Source organism: Pleuronectes platessa, chromosome 11 (assembly GCF_947347685.1).
Source record: "Pleuronectes platessa chromosome 11, fPlePla1.1, whole genome shotgun sequence".
Lineage (NCBI taxonomy): Eukaryota > Metazoa > Chordata > Actinopteri > Pleuronectiformes > Pleuronectidae > Pleuronectes > Pleuronectes platessa.
Window position 1 is genome coordinate 283,478 of NC_070636.1, and position 10,812 is coordinate 294,289.

The 10,812-nt window shown below is 46.1% G+C and overlaps 1 protein-coding gene across 3 annotated transcripts; it reads right to left on the bottom strand.

Annotated features, from left to right (window-relative positions):
* Positions 1–82: 82 nt before the first annotated feature.
* Positions 83–10,789, bottom strand: LOC128450994 (myosin-2 heavy chain, non muscle). 3 transcript variants are annotated; one of them, XM_053434764.1, is made up of 20 exons: positions 10,703–10,789; positions 10,571–10,633; positions 10,316–10,378; positions 8,960–9,022; positions 8,811–8,873; positions 8,608–8,670; positions 8,453–8,515; positions 8,321–8,383; positions 8,066–8,128; positions 6,709–6,771; positions 6,560–6,622; positions 6,357–6,419; positions 6,199–6,261; positions 6,067–6,129; positions 5,812–5,874; positions 4,455–4,517; positions 4,306–4,368; positions 4,103–4,165; positions 3,853–3,981; positions 83–363 (listed from the first exon to the last, which is right to left on the bottom strand). In XM_053434764.1, the coding sequence occupies exons 1-20, from the start codon at positions 10,740–10,742 to the stop codon at positions 83–85; spliced, it is 1,521 nt and encodes a 506-aa protein (XP_053290739.1). In that variant the 5' UTR covers positions 10,743–10,789. The 3 variants fall into 3 exon arrangements, with proteins under 3 accessions (XP_053290739.1, XP_053290738.1, XP_053290740.1); XM_053434763.1 differs by having other exon boundaries at positions 10,571–10,758; XM_053434765.1 differs by lacking the exons at positions 8,066–8,128; positions 8,321–8,383; positions 8,453–8,515; positions 8,608–8,670 and having other exon boundaries at positions 10,571–10,758.
* Positions 10,790–10,812: the final 23 nt, after the last annotated feature.

A 10,812-nucleotide genomic window follows, 5' to 3' on the forward strand; every position in this document is an offset into this window, starting at 1 on the left:
TTTGTACTTTAGTGTATTTGTACTTTTACTAACTAACTGCTCAGAGGACGTCTCCTGCTCAGAGGACGTCTCACCTGATCCCTCAGAGGGAGAACAACAGGAAGCCAGAGAAGACACTGAAGTTGCGGGAGTCGTCGTACAGGCGGTAGCTCGCCGGCAGACGGAGGCGGACCCGGTCGGCCTCCTCCAGCTGCAGCACCACCCCGCTGGAGGTGGAGGTGTAGCCTCCGTGGTCGTTCAGGTCCAGGTGGAAGAGGATTGGCTGGTTGTTCCTGTACAGGTAGAGACCCATGTAGCCCTTCAGGTAATCTGCAGTCGTGAAGCTGAAGAAGTACACACCTCTGACCGGAGCCGTGAACACACCTGAGGAACAAACACACATCCTGTCAACACAACTGCACCGGTGGACGGTTCACACCTGGTTTCACGGTTCCGGTCGTTTCACACCTGAACCTCACGAGGATGATGGTCTCTCCTCAGCTGTGGGAGCTGTGGGAGCTGGTGGGTCTCGACCATAAGATGTAACGTGCCATGAGTGTGTTTGTTGTAATTGTCTGCTACACAACTTCATGAGAGAATGAATACAACTTCATTGTCCAAGGGTGAAAGTTACCTTGTGTTCACCAGTCCACATCAACACAAACGATGGAAGGACAAAACATTCAGATTCAAGAAGCAGTTCAGTTTATAGATCACAATCCACCTGGAGACCACGTGGATCTGCCTCTAACTCCGCCCTCCACACGCCCACTTCACACCATAAATGGTCAATGCAAAGCACCTCATGAATATTAAATGATGCTGCTGACCAATGGGCTTCCACGGTGAGTCCTGACAGTGTCACTGCATCAAGCCATGTGAAGAGGATGAGGTGTTTGTTAGTGAGGTGGAGGTGAAGAGACATTTTATGGGACAGCAGTGATGTGTGTTAATCATCCAAAACTGCAGGATTATTAAATTCAGAGACATATGTGATGTCCTCATCTATAGAATTTATAGAATTATCATTATAAGCTTGTGTTTGTCCTGGGATGGTTCGGTTCCGTCAGTCGATCTAATGCTGGACTCAGAGATCACAGATCTATAGAATCTAGATCAGCTGATCATCACTGAACCCTCGTCTCCTCCTCACGTCAGGATTTATTTATCTAGAGCATCGGACCGATTCCCTCACATCAGTGGATCCTCAGCTCCTCTGGGATGATATTTGGAAAGTGAAGTTTGAAAGTGAATAGTTTGTCTTCATAGTGATCTCCAGGTCGCTCTGTGCACCTGATGGAACAGCCCTGTTCACTGCAGACCTTCTACACACACTCATCCTGGATGATACACGCAGTGCTAGAAGATATTGTTACAAACTATAATGACTCAGCTCTGAAGCTCCACAGTTTAATGGAGTCTGGAGATAATTAGTTTTATATAGTTGTATTGAAGGTTCGTGTGGAACGTCTCCAAAACGTTGTTTGCTTTTATAAATCTCAACGTTGGCATGAGAAGTGGCGTCCGCACGTTTCAGGCCACGGTTATAAATGAGACCCCCGAGGTTCTGTCTTCAGAGTTCAGGAGCTCGAGCTGGGACGTGTTCATCACCTTCTTGTACGTTCTCCCTGGGACAGGCTGGATGATGAAACCTCCCGAACAAGGATCTGCTGACTCAGGTCTGCTGAGCCTCTAGGAGCTGGTTTTTCAAAAGTAATCTGATCGGATTGGATCAAATCTTGAAAATGGGTATTTCAAAAGAAAAAAAGGATTCAGAAATTAGATTGTATCACGTAATCTAATCTTGCTGTTGATCCGGATCAAACCTTGAGTTTGGGTTTTTCAAAACTTTTTGGTAGGATTGGGATCATTTTGATCCCAAAAATCTGGATTAAACTGATCCCAGCAGGAGGGTGGATTCATGGTGGATATCAGTAATAAAACTAGGTAACTAAAATTGGTTAGTTAAATAATACAACATTTATATCATGCATTTTACAGTATTTATATTTATTCATCTGCCATGATGAACAACACCTGCCATGTCACTGCCTCTCTGTGACCTTCTCTCTGAGTCCTCTGAGAAAGGCTGGATATACATATGGCTGTGTAAATTGGTCTTCCCAAACACACCTGTTAGCTTAATTGCTCTGGCTTGTGTTCAATTAATGGAATCATACCCAAGGCCTATAAAATGATGCTTGCTACATCAGAGCGGTGGAACCATGGACTCAAAAAGCCAGAATTTCTCTGCTGCTGAAACCCACGCCCTACTGGAGGGTGTTAGGTGCCATTATAGGTCATTGGTAGGATCTTTTAGTTCTGCCAAGGGTGGTGAAGTGAGCAGTAAAACGAAGAAGGAAATTTGGGCTGAAATCTCACATGTGAATGCCATGGGGTTTGGCCAGAAGAGGACAACAGAGCAACTAAGATTTCGGTGGAAGAATCTTAAGGCCAGGGCAACAAAAGACCACGCTGAAGCCAAGAACAGCCAAACAGGCAACAACCCATATAAGAGGGTGAATACACAGACATAGTCCTTGATATTATTGGAGGTGAAAAGTCGGAAGCTCTGCATGGGATCCAAGATGTTGCAGAGGATGGTGAGTCTGTGATGACAGCAGAAAGTGAGCCTTCTTCAGAAACATGTATTCTTAATCTCAGCCCTGTAATCGAGGGAGAAGGTCAATCACAGGTGGAGCCAGAAGGCCTAGTTCCCACAGGACCCCCAGAGAGAGGCTCAAAGCACCCGAAGAAAGATGACGCCTATAAGGTACTTCTGCAAAAAGAGACTGAAAGGGCAGAAGTACAGATCCATCGAGCAGAGGAACAGCTTGTTCTTGCCCGACTGCAGCAAAACAAGGCCAGACTTGAGATCCGCCTCCTAAAGGCCAAGCTTGGACAAGCTGGTCTCTCCACAGCAGACGAAGCAGATGATGATGATGAAGAAGAAGGAGAACTCATAAGAAGAACTACTCAAAACAATAACTAAGAAGTAATTAATTTTGTTAAGTATTGGATATTTAAGCCTTTTTTTATCCAGTTCAATTCTAGAAACCTGTTCGAAACATCCATAATGTATTTGTGAGTAAAGTATGTATTTATTTATTTATTTATTTGTTGTAGGTCTCAGATGAGTGGACTGCCTGTTTCCAAGAAATGGACAATGGAGGGGGATGTTTATATTGTTTGTTAGCTGTTCCGTTCAGTCCTATTTTCTGTTCAAATAAAGCATATTGGAGTGACCCCACACTATTCTACCTGTTGATCTTTACAGAGCTACATTGTGATACGCCCATTTAGACCACAGGTAATCCAGATTTGGTAATCCTGAAAAGTTTGAATCCGGATCAGAGTAATCCAATCCCACATTGCTTTGAAAAACCAGCATAAAAATAAAATGGATTACGTGATCCTGGATAGCAGAAAAAGAGATTTCCAAATCTGGATCAGTTTGATCCAGATTAAAACTTTTGAAAAACCGGCCCCTGGTGAAAGCGCTGTGAGCAATTCTTAAATCAACTGATTGATATTCACACAGAAACTCAGCTGTTAATCCAGGACGAGGTTCTCTGATCTGAAGCTGGTGCAGCATCTCACCTGCAGGACCTGAGTGCTACAGACCTTCAGCTTCTCTGTGGTTTGTGTTCTGCAGGAGATTCACTAGTTTAAAACGTGCATCATAACTCGTTTGTAAAAAGAAGATGAAAGGGAACACTGTGTGTGTGTGTGTGTGTGTGTGTGTGTGTGTGTGTGTGTGTGTGTGTGTGTGTGTGTGTGTGTGTGTGTGTGTGTGTGTGTGTGTGTGTGTGTGTGTGTGTGTGTGTGTGTGTGTGTGTGTGTGTGTGTGTGTGTGTGTGTGTACGTGTTCACCTGTGCTCTGGTTATAGCCTCGGCCGATGTTGCTGATTGTTTTGGAGAAGATCAGCGTCATCTCTTCATCAAATGGTCCAACTGGTCCTGAGTCAGTGAGACCAGCGGAGAAGGCCACCTTCAGCTCACCTGGGGCAGAACATGTTCACAGGGAAGGATCCACACGTGATCCATCTGTCAATCATCATTGATTCCTCAGCATTTTAAACTTCTCCTTTGACTTGAAGTTTTGGAACCTGCAGCCTCTCACCTGTGGTTTGTGTCTTCAGCTGCTGCAGCTGCTTCTCTCCATCTCTCAGTCGGACCTCCAGCTCTGATCAGAAAAGAGAAGTTATGAAGGAGTTCCTCAGGGACCCGTGTTGGATCCTCCACAGTTTCATTCTGAAGAGTCACAGAATCTTTCCCTCTTTTAAAAACCTTCATAAAGAAGATGTTTGATAAAGAAAACCTCACCAGTGTTTAGTGTCTTCATCTCCTGCAGCTGCTTCTCACTGAGGCTCAGTCTGTTCATCACGTCTGAGGAGGAACCGTAGATATGAGTCATCGATGAGATGAAGACAGAATGAATCCTCGTGTTGAAGATAATCAAAGAGTCGATCTACCTGTGGCGTTGTGGTCGTGACCCGTCAGTCTGGACTCGAGTGACGAAAGATGAACGCTCTGAACTGGAAGCACAAAACAGATGATCCTCATATTCAGCCTGTGATTGGTTCATTCAGCCGGTCCATGGTTTACCATCAGCCGCCGGTGGAGCTGGTGATCTGAGGGTTGAACCCTCGTCTGGGCTTCAGTGATCGAACACAACAACTATCATGTGACCGAGAAGAGGGACGGAGCTACAACAGGAAGCTGAGGAGGACGCTGAGCCAGAGATCTGAGGAATAAAGTAATTCCCAAACTGGTTTTCTCTGGACTGGAAGTCAGTTCAGATCCCAGCAGCTTGTCACTGGTTTCAACAGACCACATCACATCCTCCTAGCTTCTCTCCAGCGGCTCCCTGTTTGCTTCACTTTGAGTTGAAGATGTAACTGACCACAGAAAGGCTGGGCCCTCATGTTCCTGTTGGAGGTTTGAGATCCTCGGGTGGAAGCTGCTGGTCCAGAGTCCAGGCTGGAAACTAAAGATCTTCTGCCATCAGGCCCCTCGGCTCTGGATCCAGCTTCAGGAGATAAGACTCGCAGAGTCACTGACCTCTTGACCTCTTAGAAACCCTTTGTATAGAGTAAACGTCATGTGATGTGGTCTTCTTCTCACCTGGACCTCATCTGTTCAGGTCTCTTGTTCTTCATCAACACGATGTGACACAGTCTTATCTTCTTGATTCCATTTGAACTCTCCCTGCGTTGCCTCCTGTCGATTGTTGTTTCTCCTGTTTTCACTTTGCTGTCAACTCGTTTTGAATGTGCTTGATGAATAAAGCTGATTATTATTATGATCTATACCTGACCCTCAGTTATTAATGCTACATCATGGGGAGAATTTCAATAGCAGATCATTAACAGACTTTCAGGACCCCCCACAGTCAGTGAGGGAGATGTAGGAGGAGATGCAGAGGAACCAGGACCATCATCAGATAACTGCTGTGAATCCATTTTCAGGAGAAGATGAAACACAGTGTTTCATGTTGAATCGTGAGAGGAGCTCTGGTCACACTCTTTAGGAGAGACCTTCAGGAGAGGAGCTGCTCCCATGTGGAGGAGACGAGGACATGTGAGGTCCTGAGCCCAGATGAGTCATGAACACTCTTCTATGTAGAAACCACTGGGTAAGTAGATCTATGGGAGCTCACCTGATATACAAACCATGTTGATGTTGTGTTTGCTTTTGCACTTACTTTGAATTTAATTTCACATGGATTGTTATTTCCAATTTTGGGTGTAAATAAAGTCCTATAAATGTTATGATATGTTGTGAAGGATCTGTGGAGTTCAGAGGAAGTTGGAACAAAGAAAAGCTCACCTGTGTTTCCTGTCCTCAGATCCTGCAGCTGCTTGTCTCCGTCCCTCAGTCGGACCTCCAACCCTGAAGACAGGACGTGTATTAATAACCAACGTGGGACTTTAGACCACAGCGCCACCTGGAGGAGATGTATGAACGTGCTACATACATTCATAAGCACATGAGGACATTTGTTGTCTGTTTAATCCAAATTAAATTCCTCACATGTAAAGAAGAAGATGTGACCTTTCATACGATGACAGAGGAGCATCTCACCTGCTTGTTGTGACCTCAGATCCTCCAGCTGCTTCTCAGAGACTCTCAGTCTGTTCATCACGTCTGAGGAGAAGAGCACAAACATCAGGTTCATGAAGAAACACTCAAAGTGTTGAAGGACAGAGATCGGACCTGTGCTGCTGCTGGAGACGTCTGTCAGCCTGGACTCCATCACCGAGACCTGGAGCGACTCAGCTGAAAACACACAATCACAGCTAACTACACTCTGTGCCCCCCCCACCCCCCCCCCCCCCCCATTAGTAAGAGGAAAGTGAGCGACAGCCTCTCACCTGTGGTTTGTGTCTTCAGCTGCTGCAGCTGCTTCTCTCCATCTCTCAGTCGGACCTCCAGCTCTGATCAGAAAAGAGAAGTTATGAAGGAGTTCCTCAGGGACCCGTGTTGGATCCTCCACAGTTTCATTCTGAAGAGTCACAGAATCTTTCCCTCTTTTAAAAACCTTCATAAAGAAGATGTTTGATAAAGAACACCTCACCAGTGTTTAGTGTCTTCATCTCCTGCAGCTGCTTCTCACTGAGGCTCAGTCTGTTCATCACGTCTGAGGAGGAACAGTAGATATGAGTCATCGATGAGATGAAGACAGAATGAATCCTCGTGTTGAAGATAATCAAAGAGTCGATCTACCTGTGGCGTTGTGGTCGTGACCCGTCAGTCTGGACTCGAGTGACGAAAGATGAACGCTCTGAACTGGAAGCACAAAACAGATGATCCTCATATTCAGCCTGTGATTGGTTCATTCAGCCGGTCCATGGTTTACCATCAGCTGCCGGTGGAGCTGGTGATCTGAGGGTTGAACCCTCGTCTGGGCTTCAGTGATCGAACACAACAACTATCATGTGACCGAGAAGAGGGACGGAGCTACAACAGGAAGCTGAGGAGGACGCTGAGCCAGAGATCTGAGGAATAAAGTAATTCCCACACTGGTTTTCTCTGGACTGGAAGTCAGTTCAGATCCCAGCAGCTTGTCACTGGTTTCAACAGACCACATCACATCCTCCTAGCTTCTCTCCAGCGGCTCCCTGTTTGCTTCACTTTGAGTTGAAGATGTAACTGACCACAGAAAGGCTGGGCCCTCATGTTCCTGTTGGAGGCTTGAGATCCTCGGGTGGAAGCTGCTGGTCCAGAGTCCAGGCTGGAAACTAAAGATCTTCTGCCATCAGGCCCCTCGGCTCTGGATCCAGCTTCAGGAGATAAGACTCGCAGAGTCACTGACCTCTTGACCTCTTAGAAACCCTTTGTATAGAGTAAACGTCATGTGATGTGGTCTTCTTCTCACCTGGACCTCATCTGTTCAGGTCTCTTGTTCTTCATCAACACGATGTGACACAGTCTTATCTTCTTGATTCCATTTGAACTCTCCCTGCGTTGCCTCCTGTCGATTGTTGTTTCTCCTGTTTTCACTTTGCTGTCAACTCGTTTTGAATGTGCTTGATGAATAAAGCTGATTATTATTATGATCTATACCTGACCCTCAGTTATTAATGCTACATCATGGGGAGAATTTCAATAGCAGATCATTAACAGACTTTCAGGACCCCACACAGTCAGTGAGGGAGATGTAGGAGGAGATGCAGAGGAACCAGGACCATCGTCAGATAACTGCTGTGAATCCATTTTCAGGAGAAGATGAAACACAGTGTTTCATGTTGAATCGTGAGAGGAGCTCTGGTCACACTCTTTAGGAGAGACCTTCAGGAGAGGAGCTGCTCCCATGTGGAGGAGACGAGGACATGTGAGGTCCTGAGCCCAGATGAGTCATGAACACTCTTCTATGTAGAAACCACTGGGTAAGTAGATCTATGGGAGATCACCTGATATACAAACCATGTTGATGATGTGTTTGCTTTTGCACTTACTTTGAATTTACTTTCACATGGATTGTTATTTCCAATTTTGGGTGTAAATAAAATCCTATAAATGTTATGATATGTTGTGAAGGATCTGTGGAGTTCAGAGGAAGTTGGAACAAAGAAAAGCTCACCTGTGTTTCCTGTCCTCAGATCCTGCAGCTGCTTGTCTCCGTCCCTCAGTCGGACCTCCAACCCTGAAGACAGGACGTGTATTAATAACCAACGTGGGACTTTAGACCACAGCGCCACCTGGAGGAGATGTATGAACGTGCTACATACATTCATAAGCACATGAGGACATTTGTTGTCTGTTTAATCCAAATTAAATTCCTCACATGTAAAGAAGAAGATGTGACCTTTCATACGATGACAGAGGAGGATCTCACCTGCTTGTTGTGACCTCAGATCCTCCAGCTGCTTCTCAGAGACTCTCAGTCTGTTCATCACGTCTGAGGAGAAGAGCACAAACATCAGGTTCATGAAGAAACACTCAAAGTGTTGAAGGACAGAGATCGGACCTGTGCTGCTGCTGGAGACGTCTGTCAGCCTGGACTCCATCACCGAGACCTGGAGCGACTCAGCTGAAAACACACAATCACAGCTAACTACACTCTGTGCCCCCCCCCCCCCCCCCCCCCCATTAGTAAGAGGAAAGTGAGCGACAGCCTCTCACCTGTGGTTTGTGTCTTCAGCTGCTGCAGCTGCTTCTCTCCATCTCTCAGTCGGACCTCCAGCTCTGATCAGAAAAGAGAAGTTATGAAGGAGTTCCTCAGGGACCCGTGTTGGATCCTCCACAGTTTCATTCTGAAGAGTCACAGAATATTTCCCTCTTTTAAAAACCTTCATAAAGAAGATGTTTGATAAAGAACACCTCACCAGTGTTTAGTGTCTTCATCTCCTGCAGCTGCTTCTCACTGAGGCTCAGTCTGTTCATCACGTCTGAGGAGGAACCGTAGATATGAGTCATCGATGAGATGAAGACAGAATGAATCCTCGTGTTGAAGATAATCAAAGAGTCGATCTACCTGTGGCGTTGTGGTCGTGACCCGTCAGTCTGGACTCGAGTGACGAAAGATGAACGCTCTGAACTGGAAGCACAAAACAGATGATCCTCATATTCAGCCTGTGATTGGTTCATTCAGCCGGTCCATGGTTTACCATCAGCTGCCGGTGGAGCTGGTGATCTGAGGGTTGAACCCTCGTCTGGGCTTCAGTGATCGAACACAACAACTATCATGTGACCGAGAAGAGGGACGGAGCTACAACAGGAAGCTGAGGAGGACGCTGAGCCAGAGATCTGAGGAATAAAGTAATTCCCACACTGGTTTTCTCTGGACTGGAAGTCAGTTCAGATCCAGCAGCTTGTCACTGGTTTCAACAGACCACATCACATCCTCCTAGCTTCTCTCCAGCGGCTCCCTGTTTGCTTCACTTTGAGTTGAAGATGTAACTGACCACAGAAAGGCTGGGCCCTCATGTTCCTGTTGGAGGCTTGAGATCCTCGGGTGGAAGCTGCTGGTCCAGAGTCCAGGCTGGAAACTAAAGATCTTCTGCCATCAGGCCCCTCGGCTCTGGATCCAGCTTCAGGAGATAAGACTCGCAGAGTCACTGACCTCTTGACCTCTTAGAAACCCTTTGTATAGAGTAAACGTCATGTGATGTGGTCTTCTTCTCACCTGGACCTCATCTGTTCAGGTCTCTTGTTCTTCATCAACACGATGTGACACAGTCTTATCTTCTTGATTCCATTTGAACTCTCCCTGCGTTGCCTCCTGTCGATTGTTGTTTCTCCTGTTTTCACTTTGCTGTCAACTCGTTTTGAATGTGCTTGATGAATAAAGCTGATTATTATTATGATCTATACCTGACCCTCAGTTATTAATGCTACATCATGGGGAGAATTTCAATAGCAGATCATTAACAGACTTTCAGGACCCCACACAGTCAGTGAGGGAGATGTAGGAGGAGATGCAGAGGAACCAGGACCATCGTCAGATAACTGCTGTGAATCCATTTTCAGGAGAAGATGAAACACAGTGTTTCATGTTGAATCGTGAGAGGAGCTCTGGTCACACTCTTTAGGAGAGACCTTCAGGAGAGGAGCTGCTCCCATGTGGAGGAGACGAGGACATGTGAGGTCCTGAGCCCAGATGAGTCATGAACACTCTTCTATGTAGAAACCACTGGGTAAGTAGATCTATGGGAGATCACCTGATATACAAACCATGTTGATGATGTGTTTGCTTTTGCACTTACTTTGAATTTACTTTCACATGGATTGTTATTTCCAATTTTGGGTGTAAATAAAATCCTATAAATGTTATGATATGTTGTGAAGGATCTGTGGAGTTCAGAGGAAGTTGGAACAAAGAAAAGCTCACCTGTGTTTCCTGTCCTCAGATCCTGCAGCTGCTTGTCTCCGTCCCTCAGTCGGACCTCCAACCCTGAAGACAGGACGTGTATTAATAACCAACGTGGGACTTTAGACCACAGCGCCACCTGGAGGAGATGTATGAACGTGCTACATACATTCATAAGCACATGAGGACATTTGTTGTCTGTTTAATCCAAATTAAATTCCTCACATGTAAAGAAGAAGATGTGACCTTTCATACGATGACAGAGGAGGATCTCACCTGCTTGTTGTGACCTCAGATCCTCCAGCTGCTTCTCAGAGACTCTCAGTCTGTTCATCACGTCTGAGGAGAAGAGCACAAACATCAGGTTCATGAAGAAACACTCAAAGTGTTGAAGGACAGAGATCGGACCTGTGCTGCTGCTGGAGACGTCTGTCAGCCTGGACTCCATCACCGAGACCTGGAGCGACTCAGCTGAAAACACACAATCACAGCTAACTACACTCTGTGCCCCCCCCCCC

What these genes read in the sequence shown, in the direction of transcription:
- LOC128450994 (XM_053434763.1), bottom strand. Translation starts at nt 10,742, where the DNA reads ATGGAGTCCAGGCTGACAGACGTCTCCAGCAGCAGCACAGGTCCGATC. An exon ending in TCTGAGGACAGGAAACACAG is followed by an intron (nt 9,023 to 10,315) that starts GTGAGCTTTTCT and finishes TTGTGCTTCCAG; the next exon opens with TTCAGAGCGTTCATCTTTCG. An exon ending in TCTGAGGTCACAACAAGCAG is followed by an intron (nt 8,129 to 8,320) that starts GTGAGATCCTCC and finishes TCCTGTCTTCAG; the next exon opens with GGTTGGAGGTCCGACTGAGG.